This window comes from Scyliorhinus torazame, chromosome 7 (assembly GCF_047496885.1).
Source record: "Scyliorhinus torazame isolate Kashiwa2021f chromosome 7, sScyTor2.1, whole genome shotgun sequence".
Taxonomy (NCBI): domain Eukaryota; kingdom Metazoa; phylum Chordata; class Chondrichthyes; order Carcharhiniformes; family Scyliorhinidae; genus Scyliorhinus; species Scyliorhinus torazame.
In genome coordinates this window covers 297,169,822-297,183,823 of record NC_092713.1, presented here as the reverse complement: position 1 = coordinate 297,183,823, position 14,002 = coordinate 297,169,822, and the positions used below count along the sequence as shown (strand labels likewise).

Sequence of the window (14,002 nt, the reverse complement as noted above, 5' to 3'; positions counted from 1 at the left end):
TATTTTTGCTTCCTAAGTTGTTGAAAGCACGAAAAAATAACAGGGAGAACAGAGTAATCAGCAGGTTATCTTCTTAACTAAATTGTAAATTTCACTATCAGTCAATGTAAGGACTGGAAGAAAAGTCAGAAAGAAAAATAGAGACTATGAAACAGGAAGAAAAGTAAAAGCTAGCAAACAACTGGTACTTTTAAAATCTCCAATAACAACAAAAGGAATGAAACTCCACACTTGTAATGGTTAATTTTTAGCACCAGAGAGGTTGCCTTTCAATAAGGCAATAACATGTGTTAAAAGGATGTGACTGGGCTTAATCTGTGATGCATTCAGTTTGTATGTCCAAAGCAAATGTAATAACTTCATTCAGCGCATTTCAATGGTGAGACAAACAATGAGATACCCTTTTTGCAAAGCTAACAGTTCAATGGAGCATTTTGGACGGCAATCTTTAGATATTGGCATGTAACTGTGTTTCTGCCCCTTGTCTGAAGTTGCTCTAGTATTTACATGTACAAAAACCCCAGCAAGCACAGCTGGTGCCACTTGGGCATCCTGGCAGTGCCAGCCTTTCATCAAGGTGCCAGCCTGGCACTGCCAAGATGCACAGGTGGCATTGCCAGCTGTCATTGGCACTGCCAGGGTGCCAGGTTGGCACTGCCAAGATGCCAAGCTGGCATTGTTTGCGCGTGCATAATCGGGCTTGGTTGCCCTGTGTGGGTGTTGGGGAGGGGGAGGGGGGGTAGGGGGAGGTTAGGGTTTGGGTTGGAGGGGGAGGTCGTGGATCGCTTCAGTGGAGCTCCTCAGTGCACAAAACGGGGCTATGTGTGGCCTCAGCTGCGTGTTCCTCATCGAATCTCCTTATACATCGAGAGTCACGTGGAATAGCCATCGGTTTCTCGGCACGCCGAGCGCCAGGAAACACACTCACTGTAGGACTTTGTTCCAATTTGGTTGAATCGAGTCCTATATATGCTTTGATTCCGGGACTGTTACTGCTGTTTTTGTCTACCAGCAGTTAGAATACACAGGTTTCACTTTTAGCAGTATCTTTTCCTGGGAGTGAATGTGGTTCAAATGTGGACACCTCAGTTCACAGGTGCAGTTGAAGGATCTGTTATTTTCTGAGAATGCATGTGCAGTTGTGCAAGCTATTCACCCAGTTTCTTTCTGAGTAAATATTGCTTGAAGAAGGAAATAATTTTTTTTATAAAGCACCTTGACTGACCTCAAGACGACCCAAAGTGCTTTAGAGCCAATGAAATGCTTTTACTGTGCCTTTTTGTTTGTACAGTTGTAACATAGAAATTAGAACAACATATTTGTACTCAGTAAACTCCCACAAACAGGATTTTGATACTGGCCAGGTGGTCTATTGTATTGATGTTGGTTGAGGAATAAATATTGGCCAGGTCAATGTTTGCTTATGGGCGCAACTTGCTATTTCTTCAAGGAAAGACCTGACCACTTCAAGACCAGAATGCGCGGGCTATAAGTTTTGGATTTGCAATTATGCCTCCCACTTCTGAGCAAAGCATTTTCATGGCTGAACATCCAGGTTTGCCTCATAATTTGATCCGAAAAGACATTATTCTGATGTACATGTAGGTATCTTGGTATTTACTGCACTGAATGGTGATACCCTTATGATGCCATGTTTTAATTCTTTAGATTTCTTCCACGCTCCTTGAAGATGAAGCATTGGGCTCTTTTTCTTCTGCTGGCAATCGGGTGTTATGTCTGGCAAATAGAGGCTGAATTCTTCACATCTATAGGTAAGACTTATTGGAATGGTCTTTTTGGTGGAATACAAAAAACAATTAATGTTGGGGGTCATTTCTAGAGTCTGTTTTGTACTTGACTCAAATCAGACATGATCTTGAGCCTCAACAATGTCCATATTCGGTCTTCGCGCCAATTCACTGTTTTTAGGTGGCCTATTATTGTTTCTGACTGTAGACTTCTCCATTTTGCCTTCTCATTCACTGTACTGAAAGGAAGTATTTGGGGATTTGGAATTCATGTCTGGTGTCCTTGAGAGGATGCTTTGAAATTGGACAATGAATCTAGCCCAATAGTATTCAGAGGTTTGACCCAGAGCAAGATCGGATGGGTTAGACCCTAGTAGCAGCCCTCATCTGGATTTTGCAAGGACAAGGGTGGGTGTGGGATGGGAATTGAGTCTGTGTTGTCAGCGGCTCAAGTATTGCTGCAGAGTCAGACCTGCTCCTCCTGACTCCATGTTCAGTCGAGAGAAAAAAGTGGACCCCCCCCCAAACAGCTCCTCAAACACGGTCACAAACATTCCTCACCTTTTCTCAAACCCCCTGCAGAACCCCTTAACTCATACTTTATCCTCTCCGACTGCAGGATGTCATACAGGTCCTTGTGGGACCTTTTTTCCAAGAAAGAGTCAAAGCAAGAGTATAAATTGTGAAGCCAGGGATTTTATTTTAATTCCCTTCAGTGTCTGAGGAATGATCCTATCGAAGACATTTTTTAGTTCATCAACTTGAAGCTGTTGTCCAGAATTTTCATTATTTGGGCAGATTTTGTGGTTCTTTTCCAAGATCTCCTGCAAAACAGAAAGCAAATAAGAAGTGAATGATACTTGTCTCATTTTGAGTGCTATTATTTTACAACCAATTAAATTAGTGAGTTGCTGCCAATTGCACCAGTGGTATAGCACATATTAATGAACATCTGCGCCTTATAAAAATTAAAAGTCTGGAGGTAATGAAAGCACAGATGAGGGTCTTAGTGATGGGAGGAGGTGAAATAGGTGCTGAGCTGGGCAATGTTGAGAGGTGGATGTTGAGAGATTTTGCCAACGATATGGGGGTTGGCGCTCATGGAACAAGAATTCTTAGAATGAACAGCACAATAACAAGCTATCAGTCCCAACTGCTCTATATTGGTGCTCATGCTCCACCCAAGCCTCCTCTTCATCCATTCGTACAGCATGCTCCTTTCTATCTCCTCCTGAGTTTAACTAAATTTCTGTTAAATGCATCTCTGCTATTCTCCTCAACTGATCCTTCTGGGAGTGAATTCCAAGGCACTGAGATTGTGTGCAATTTTGTACAACCAGTCCAAACAACACAGAGGAAGGAGATGGAGTAGTGGACATGTTTACCTGTCTGATTTTAATTAGGGCAAATCTCTAATGCTGGGTGGGCCTTGGGCCCACACAGTTAGCGCAGAGATTGCTTGTTTCCTGGCCTGACCATTTTTGAGACACCAGGAACTGAAAGGAACAACTCCTCTCGCATTGAGAAAAATCTGTTCAGTGCAATGATATTTGCTAGATTTGGCTTGATTGGTCACACATCGCAGGGTCACACTTTTTGAAAAGATCCCTTGGGAAAGAAAGTGTAATAACTTCACCAAGGCCAGTCTTCCAACACCCAACCCCTTTATTGAAGTAACAAAAAAGGCCGCCACCGTGGCTTATCATGCACAAGTCCAAATCCTGGGACCCACGGAGATACGCTTCCAGGTTGGAACAGCGGGTTTTAAGCTACTGCCACACATTTTCTACTGGGTGAGCTACCACCCGCTTAATAGGGGAATTAATAATCCCTTGTGTCCCTCGTGGCCACCATAACAGAAAGTTTATCATTTCAGATTCTTGGATGGATAACTTTTTAAAAAAATCTCTTTACGTGACTGACTACTCACCTTCCTCAGCAACAGTGGAGATTTTCTTTTTGAAAGTATGTAGATATTTTCAGTCAGGCAAGGTTGTGTTTATGAACAAAATTTCTGTAGTCCTGCTTAATGGGCTAAAGACTCATTTGCCATAGAACTGTTGTTATTTTTTGAGTTCGCCCTTTTATTCTTTATTGCTGAATTACAGCTGAGGCTTCTTTGTTCCAGGACTGGAAGTTTTAAAAATCTTAGTGTGATCATTAGTTGCCAGGGAAACAGTGGCTCATCACATTGTGTTGTACATCTAAAAAATTAGGGTAACCAATAGGCCATTTTGAAATTATGGACGCGATTCGGCGGCCACGTTGCACCCGGCACGGATCCGGGTGCAGAGGCTGAATCGTGCAAGATTCCCAAATTGGGCGCCACACCGGGCCGATCGCGAGTCACACGGCTCGCTCCACCCAGTGTGATCTAGATATTTAAATTATCCACCCGGCTCATTTAAACATAGAAACAGAAAATAGGAGCAGGAGGATGCCATTCGGCCCATCGAACATGCCCCGCCATTCATTATGAATGTGAGTTCAATTCCCGTACCGGCTGAGGTTATGCATGAAGGCTCTGCCTTCTCAGCCTTACACCTCGCCTGAGGTTAAATCCCCACCAGTCAGCTTTCCCCCTCAAAGCGGACAGCAGCCTATGGTCTATGGCGACTTGATTTAGCATTCATTGATACTATCGCTTTCACTTTGTGAAATGTGAGGAATACTCATCAGTTTCCACAAGACTTCACTGTCAAATGTTGACCTCTCAAATAATTAATAAAGATTGGCATGAGAATGTCGCTTTAAGAAATGTTTGACTGCTCATGTTACTGCAGTGATGTCAGAGTGTGGGTGTGGCTGAGCTCTGGTTCTGCTTTTTAGTTTCACTTTGAGAAAAGCTTGGGTGTGTCTGTCTTTTTGGTTTCGTTTTTCAGTGTGTTGCAGCTGAAGTCAGACAAAGCAGCTGTACTGCTGTTCTCTCTGCCATGAAGGACTATCTCGTGATCATTTCATGAATTCAGAATTATAAATGTTTTCAGTATTGAATGTAAACCCTGATGTGCTTCTGTTTAAAGGTTTGTTTGGTCTTCTGGGTGTTAAAAGGACAGCATACAGATTTAGTGTTGTATTCTTTGGGGGGTGTATTTGATTTACTGGTTGCTAAGATGTTCACTGTTTGTTTTAGAAAGGTTAACTTGAGTTCATAGAATAAACGTTTTGTTTAAAAAAAGTACTTTTCCATTTCTGCTGTACCACACCTGTAGAGTATGCTGTGTGCTCCCATACCACAATCTATTAAAAGTTGTGGGGCAGGTGAACTCCATGATAGACTTTGGGGTTTTCTAAACCCTGGCCCATAACAAATTGGGGGCTCGAGGGGGATAAAAGTCTATCTATTGGATTGGCTAAGTGAACGTAAAGACAGTGAGGGGTGAGCATTTTGTGGTTGCTTTTCAGGTGTGGTATTTTAGTTTAAGTGGGGAGTGTGTTGTGGTTAATGGCTCTTTCAGAGGGTCAGAAGTTTTTGTGGGTGGAGACGGTTACACGCAGTACCCTACGGACAGAGACTAAAAGCAGACTGTTAGATTTGGCAAAAACATTGCAGTTAACATTACCTGACAAAATGAGAAAAGATGAGGTAATTATGGCGGTGGCTAATCATTTAAAGTTGCCTGAGATACAGTCTATTCATTAGAAATGGCAAAGATCCAGTTGCAGATTAAGCAACTTGAACATGAAAAAGAATTAAAGCAGCTTGAATACGAAATGAGAGGAAAGAGAGAGGGAGATACAGATCGGGGAAAAAGAAAAGGATAGCGAAGAAAGAAACAAAGAAAGAATAGCTCTAGCAGAACAAAAAGAAAGAGATAGGAAAGGGAAAAATAGAGAGAGTTTGAACTTCAGAAAATGGCTATGAAACATAACAGTCAGTTAAAATTGCAGACGTAAAGGGAAATGTACAGTTGGATGATAGTGATGAGGATAGTGAGAAAGAGCGTCATAGTCGAAGGCTTAGTGGGGATCTATTTAAATATGTCCAAGCATTGCCAAGGTTTGACGAGAAGGAAGTGGAAGCCTTTTTCATTTCATTTGAGAAGGTAGCTAAACAAATGAAATGGCCACAGGACATGTGGGTATTACTGATTCAAACAAAGCTGATAGGTAGAGCTAGTGAAGTCTTTGCATCACTCCCGGAGGAGGTATCTGGGACACATGAGGAGGTGAAAAAAATCCATCTTGGGTGCATATGAAGCCTACAGACAAAGGTTTAGAAATTTAAAGAAAGAATTTGTTCAAACATACATGGAGTTTGAACGGCTCAAAGAGAGTAATTTTGATAGGTGGATAAGGGCTTTGAAAATAGACCAAACGTATGAAGCTCTCAGAGAAATTATACTTTTGGATGAGTTTAGAAATTCAATTCCTGATGTAATGAGAACTCATGTGGAAGAGCAGAGGGTTAAAACTGCGCGATTAGCAGCAGAAATGGCAGATGATTATGAATTGGTTCATAAATCAAAGCTTGGTTTCCGACATCAGTTTCAGCTTGTGAGGGATAGAAACTGGGGACATGAGAAATACTCAAGTGGTAAAGGTAAAGGTGATCTGATGGGAGACAATAAAGAAAGTGTACCTCAGATTAAAAAATAAATCCAGGAGGGTGGAAAATAAATGAAGTTTCAAATGTTTTCACTGTAATAAAGTAGGCCATGTAAAGTCACAGTGTTGGTGGTTGAAGAAATGCACTGGGAAGGCTGGTAAAACAGGATAAGACAGTGGGATTTGTTAACGTGGTAAAGGAAAGCCCAAGTGAAGCGAAGGAGGTGCGAAAGATTGTACAGCTTGATCAAGAGATGATTGATAAGAATGTGCCAGATGTCTTTAAAGAATTTGTTTGTGTGGGTAAAGTTCACTCATGTGTAGCAGGAGGAGCAGGTAAAGAAGCCACAATTTTAAGAGATACGGGAGCTAGTCATTTTTTAATGGTAAGAGATGCGGAGTTATATCGTTTGGGAAGAATGTTGCCAGAAAAGGTGGTAATATGTGGAATTCAGGGTGAGAGGAGTAGTTGTTCCATTAAATAAGGTAAGCTTGGAAAGTCCAGTGAAGAGTGATGAAGTGGTAGGAGTAATAGAGAAACTATCTTGTCCAGGAATACAGTTTATCTTGGGTAACGATATAGCTGGATCGCAGGTGGGAGTGATGCCTACTGTGGTTGATAAGCCAGTGGAAAATCAGACAACTGAAGTGCTGAAGGACGAATATCCTGGGATTTTTCTGGATTGTGTTGTAACAAGGTCGCAAAGTCACAGGTTAAGACAAGAGGAGAAATCAAAGAGTGAAGATGAAGTGGAAGTGCAATTATCAGAAACGATTTTTGATCAGATGGTTGAAAAAGAACAAAAACAGGTGGAGCATGAGGCGGATATTTTTAGTTCGGGAAAATTGGCGGAGTTACAACAGAAAGATGTAGAAATAAAACGGATGTATCAGAAAGCATACACGGAAGAGGAATCTGCGTTTATACCAGAGTGTTATTACCATAAAAGTGATGTCTTGATCAGAAAATAGAGACCTTTACATATGCAGGTCGATGATAAGTGGACAGAAGTTCATCAACTAGTATTGCCAGTAGGGTATAGAAAAGAGGTGTTGCAAGTTGCACGTGAGGTACCAGTGGGAGGTCATTTGGGAATAAGGAAAACTCAAGCTAAAATCCAAAAACATTTTTATTGGCCAGGACTCCATAAAGATGTAGTTAAATTTTGTCAATCATGTCACTCATGTCAAGTGATAGGGAAACCTCAAGCAGTGATAAAACCAGCGCCCTTAATACCCATTCCAGCATTTGAGGAACCTTTTACAAGGGTCCTAATTGATTACGTAGGACCGCTTCCTAAAACGAAACGTGGGAATCAATATCTTTTGACTATAATGGATGTGTCTACTAGGTTTCCAGAGGCCATCCCAGTACCTAATATTACAGCTAAAAAGATTGTGGAGGAGTTACTTAAATTCTTTAAATTATAGACTACCCACAGAAATACAATCGGATCAAGGATCAAATTTTACCTGGAGGTTACTCAAAGAAGTTATGAATAGCTTAGGAATGAAACAATTTAAATCAACGGCGTACCATCCAGAATCACAGGGAGCGTGAGAAAGGTGGCATCAAACATTAAAGACAATGTTGAGGGCTTATTGTCACGATTATCCAGAGGATTGGGATAAAGGAATTCCATTTGTACTAATTGCAATTAGGGTTGCTCCGAATGTGTCAACCAAATTTAGTCCTTTTGAACTAATTTTTGGTCATGAGGTACGAGGACCACTTAAATTTATTAAGGAAAAATTGGTGAGTGAGAAATTGGAAATTACATTATTGGATTACGTGTCAAATTTTAGGGAATGATTAAATAGAGCAGGTGAATTGGCTAGACAACATTTAAAAGTTTCACAAAATGTGATGAAACGGGTAGCGGACAAGAAATCCAAAGTTCGTAGTTTTGCCAGTGGAGATAAAGTTTTAGTATTGTTACCAGTGGTAGGTGAACCTTTAGAAGCAAGGTTTTGTGGACCTTATCAAATTGAAAGGAAATAAGTGAGGTGAATTATGTGGTAAAAACACCAGATAGAAGGAAGACTCACCGAGTGTGTCATGTGAATATGCTTAAAAGGTACTTTGAAAGGGAAGGAGAGAAAAAGGAGGTTTTAATGATTCTAACTCAAAGTGATGAACCAAATCCAGATGACTGTGAATTTGACATACCTCAAATTAAATTGGAAAATGAGGATGTTCTTAAAAATCGGGATAAATTGTTGAGTTACCTTCGAGAGAAAAAACGAACTGACCTGAAAGAGTTATTGATATCACATGGGCAAGTTTGTGGAGATAAATTGGAAAGTACTAAAATGGCTATACATGATGTAGATGTGGGAAATGCTGTTCCAATCAAACAACATCCGTACAGACTTAACCCTTTAAAATTGACACAGGTTAACAAAGAGATTGAGAGTATGCTTAAAAATGACATAATTGAAGTGGGTTGCAGCCAATGGAGCTCACCCATAGTGATGGTACCTAAACCAGATGGTACCCAACGGTTGTGTGTGGACTATAGAAATGTTAATGCAGTTACAAGAACGGACTCTTATCCTATCCCATGTTTGGAGGATTGCATTGAGAAAGTGGGACAATCAGTTTTTATTTCCAAACTGGATTTATTTAAAGGTTACTGGCACGTACCTTTATCCGAAAGGGCGAAGGAGATTTCAGCTTTTGTGACTCCAGATGGTATATACCAATTCAAAGTTATGCCATTTGGCATGAAAAACACACCAGTCACATTTCAACTAACAAAGTTAACTAAGAAAGTTGTTTCAGGATTACCCAATTGTGCGGTATACATCGACGATCGGCTAATTTTCAGTCCGACAGGGACAGAACATTTAAAACATCCGATGGAGTTATTCGATCGACTTCAGGAGGCGGGTTTGGTGATAAACCTAGCCAAAAGTGAATTTAGAAATGCCCAAGTCACTTTCCTTGAGGAGTTTTCGATACCCTCGTGACAAAGGGAAATAATGCGATTTCTTGGCATGAGTGGATTTGATCGAAACTTTGTGCAAAAAGTTATGTAGCGTGACTGCTCCACTGATGGACGTGCTGAAGAAACGTCGAAAATTTCAGTGGACAGCGGACTTTAAACAGGCATTTGATGGCCTGAAAGCTGTGATAACCAATGCTCCTGTGTTGGAGAATTATAAGGGATTCTGTGATCAGATTGAACTAAAGTAGCTTACTTTAAAGATAAATGCTGAGGTGTAGAGAAATGGACAAATCATGCAGAGACCTTCTTGTTCAAAGAGACTGTCAATCATGAAGGATTTCAGTTGGAGGAAGAAGAACAGGGGAAAAAATGGACGATATCATAGAATTTACAGTGCAGAAGGAGGCCATTCGGCCCATCGAGTCTGCACCGGCTCTTGGAATGAGCACCCTACCCAAAGTCAACACCTCCACCCTATCCCCATAACCCAGCAACCCCACCCAACACCAAGGGCAATTTTGGACACTAAGGGCAATTTATCATGGCCAATCCACCTAACCTGCACATCTTTGGACTGTGGGAGGAAACCGGAGCACCCGGAGGAAACCCACGCACACACGGGGAGGACGTGCAGACTCTGCACAGACAGTGACCCAAGCCGGAATCGAACCTGGGACCCTGGAGCTATGAAGCAATTGTGCTATCCACAAGGCTACCGTGCTGCCTGATATTATAATACCTGTTTCCGTGTGTTGTTTTTTGAAACGATAAAGTATATTTTCTGTGTGCATTTCCTGAAAGATGGTGAAAAGGTGAAAAATGAAACCATCTTGCAGTTGATGGTTTATTTTTTTTGGTGGGGGGAGGTGTCATGAGAATGCCGCTTTAAGAAATGTTTGACTGCTCATGTTACTGCAGTGATGTCAGAATGTGGGTGGAGCTGAGCTCTGGTTCTGCTTTTTAGTTTCACTTTGAGAAAAGCTTGGGTGTGTCTGTCTTTTTGGTTTCGTTTTTCAGTGTGTTGCAGCTGAAGTCAGACAAAGCAGCTGTACTGCTGTTCTCTCTGCCATGAAGGACTATCTCGTGATCATTTCATGAATTCAGAATTATAAATGTTTTCAGTATTGAATGTGCTTCTGTTTAAAAGTTTGTTAAGTCTTCTGGGTGTCAAAAGGATAGCATACAGATTATTTAGTGTTGTATTCTTTGTGGGGTGTATTTGATTTACTGGTTGCTAACTGTTTGTTTCAGAAAGGTTAACTTGAGTTCATAGAATAAACATTGTTTTGTTTTTAAAAAGTACTTTTCCATTTCTGCTGTACCACACCCATAGAGTAGGCCGTGTGCTCCCCATACCACAATCTATTAAAAGTTGTGGGTCAGGTGAACTCTATGATACACTTTGGGGTTCTCTAAACCCTGGCCCATAACAAGATCACAGTTAGTCTCTCCCTGAGCCGTTATTTTCTGCCTTAAGTTTTTAAGGTACAATTAAAAAGGCACTTTGGCAGTGTTATATATTGGGAAGTTTGGGTGAGGAGTTTTCCACCCATTCATCATCATGGGCAGTAAATTGTAACCTGCATTCTAGATTTGTGCTGTTGTGTGCAGCTTATATGATGGAAGCATTAATCCACAACATCTTTCTTTATTTATTCCCGGGACGTGGACATCACTGGGTAGGTCAACATCTATTGCTTATCCCCGATTGCCCTTGATAATGGGGTGGTGAGCCGCTGCAGTCTTTCGTAGCGATTTTAATACAACTGAATGGTTTGCTGGGCCAATTCGGGGGGCAGTAAGAGTCAACCACATTATTGTGGATCAGGAGTCACACTAAAGTTCAAACTAGATAAAGAGGAAAATTTCCTTTCCCAAGTGGCATTGGTGAACCAGTTGGGTTTTATGCAAAATGAAGGTTTTTGGTTGCCATTACTGATACCAGGGGTGGGATTTTCTGGCCCTTCCCACTGGGGCATCTTCCAGCCCCACCGAAGGCAGTCCCTCCACAGCGGGTTCCCCAGTGGCAGGATGGCGAGCCATGCAAGGTATTGACAGGACCGGAATATCCCAATGGCGAGCCGCTTCCATTGCCAGGAAACACACCATGGGGTAGGGAGGTGGGGTTGGAAAATGCCACTCTAAGTTTTTATTCCAGATTTGTTTCATTAAGGCACCAGTAAATGGATATTGCCGATGATTGGGAGATGCTGACAAGTGTACTCTGCTGCAGGCATGTTTCAGTCTCCTGGTTTTTATTGGTGCGATTTCAAAGCTCAGCACTGTGCAGAGTAATAGAGGCCGCTCAAAACCACAGTTGAAAATACAGCCCTTGGAACTTGTCTGGCTGGCAAGCTTTCAACATTCTGAACAGTGAAATAAAAAAGAACTTGTTTGTTTTACCTTTAAACGCAGTCTGGATCGTAGTCCTCTCGATCAGTTTGGAGAGCCGAACAGCTTTCCACTGAAACATGAGTAACATTGAACTGGCTGCACTAGGTAAGAATATCTTGTACTATCGTCGGGAACATCCCCTTAGCAAGATTGCCTAGAGATAAATAGGTTGCTTTGTGGCAACACCCACAATAGGTGTTATCCCTTGAAAAAGATTATCGAAATTTACTCTTAAATTGCCTTCAGTGCAAGTTATGTCTCCATAATCATTTGCGTTTGTTTCGAAACATCACGCTAGAATCAGACCCTGTCCACAGATCTGAACATGTTCCCAGGACAAATGAATCACCTTTGGGAGTTTTCATGAATTGTAATGTTTGCCATCCTTTGAGGAGGTTGTGGTAATGAGGATGTGGGAATGAAGCTGGATCTTTTGAGCGAAGAATATCGATAGGTACATTTTCAAATCTTTTTAATGTACATTTTTCAATTTACTAAGAAATTTACTACTGCACGCCAATGTGATGAGCAAATAGGCTTGTATAATCTTTTAAAGCCATTTTCAGTAACTTATGTGTGGAGCTGACAGTTGGTGCATTGATACGGTGACTAAAAATATTTTTGTTGTTGTGATAAACCCATTTGCAATTGTATCCATCAAATTTTACCAAGGTACCGCTCTTAAATAATAAATAAATGGCAAGATTTTCTGGCCGTTTACGCTGGCGGGTTCCCGATGGGGGAGAGGGGTGTGTACAACGGGAAACCCTGTTGGCAACGGCTGGCACAGAAGATCCTCCTGCCAGCTGCTGACGAACCGTCCCCCCCCCGCTGCAGAGCACGCCACGGAGGGGAGGAAACTCCCACCCAAAGAACGTTTGAAAAGAAATTTATTTTTAAAAACATTGACCGATTGTATTGAATCTTTCTTTTTGTGTGCTTTTCTGGCTTGGGCAGTCGACCCAGAGTTGCCCTTGAGAAACGAAATGAAATGAAAATCGCTCATGTCACAAGTAGGCTTCAAATGAAGTTACTGTGAAAAGCCCCTAGTCGCCACATTCCGGCGCCTGTTCGGGGAGGCTGGTATGGGAATTGAACGTGCTGCTGGCCTGCCATGGACTGCTTTAAAAGGCAGCTCTTTAGCCCTGTTGTGAGCCCTGTCTCAAGGGTTGTGAGACCTTCTTGAGCCGCTGCTGTCCCTGAGGTGCAGGTACACCCACAGTGCTGTTCGGAAAGGAATTTCGGGTATCTGCTGCTCTTGTCCTTCTAGATGGGAGCAGTCATGGGATTGGAAGGTGCAGCCCAAGGAACCTTAATGAGTTCCTGCAGTGTATCTTGTAGATGGTACACGAGGCTGCCCACTGTTTATTGGTGATGGATGGATTTAATGTTTGTAGAAGGGATAGCAATCAAGCGGGCTGCTTTGCCTCGGATGGTTTTGACCTTCTTGAGGCTTTGTGGAGTCAGGGGGCATGATTTGCCCATGTCGCTCCGTATGAGAGAATCGCCGTTCGCGCCAGTTTTTCCCGCGGTGCCGGTCTGACGCCGGCAGGCAATTCTCCGAGGAGCGGAGAATCGCCACCATTTGCGCCGGCGCAGTTGGCGCGGCGCCGGTCACGGGCCGCTGTCTGCGGCCGGGCCGCCGATTCTCTGGCCTCGATGGGCCGAGCGGCCGCGCAGAAACAGCAGAGTCCCACCGGCGCCGTCCACACCTGCTCGCAGCCGGCAGGAACTCTGCGCGTAGGGTCAGGGGGGGCGGCCTGTGGGGCGGGGAAAAGTGCTCCTTCACCAGGGGGGGCCTCCGATGGGTTCTGGCCCACGATTGGGGCCCACCGATCCGCGGGCCGGCCTCTCCAGCCCCGGACCTATTTTGTTACGCGGCTGGCCCCTGAACTTCCACGCCATGTTGCGTCGGGGCCGGCGCACTGAGGAAGTCCCCTGTGGGGGCCAGAATCGCTACTGCCCGCGCCCGTTTCGCGCCGTCATGAAACCCAGCGGCGTTCACGACGGCGCGAACACTCTGTCTCCATTTCGGAGAATCGCGCCCAGGAGGTGAGTTATTCGATGCAGGATGCCTAGCCTTTGACCTGGTCTTGCAGTCTCAGTACTAATATGGCTAGACCTGTCCAGATTCATGGTAAGTTTTGCATTAAGTGATATTTAAATGCATTGAGTGGAAATTTGATGGAGAAAAACAAAATCGCTTTTTCGAATGGCCACAATTTTGGGTGCATATTACACCCTGCTCACTGATTGCACTCTCAGTGGAAACCCAATCCCACAGATATCCGGGGTCATTCCCAGCTTCTTTATTCTGCCTCCACCACACTTCCAGGCAATGTAAGTGTAAGCACTCGTTGT

General features: G+C 43.0%; 1 protein-coding gene across 7 annotated transcripts in view; it reads left to right on the top strand.

Annotated features, from left to right (window-relative positions):
• The window catches only part of LOC140427113 (prolyl 4-hydroxylase subunit alpha-2-like), a 195,791-nt gene that overhangs the window by 79,217 nt on the left and 102,572 nt on the right, over positions 1-14,002 (top strand). For all 7 annotated transcript variants that reach the window (XM_072512642.1, XM_072512638.1, XM_072512640.1 and 4 more), the window contains exon 2: positions 1,669-1,772. In XM_072512642.1, the coding sequence (XP_072368743.1) occupies positions 1,691-1,772 (82 nt within the window). In that variant the 5' untranslated portion in view covers positions 1,669-1,690. The remainder of the gene's footprint in view (positions 1-1,668; positions 1,773-14,002) is intronic.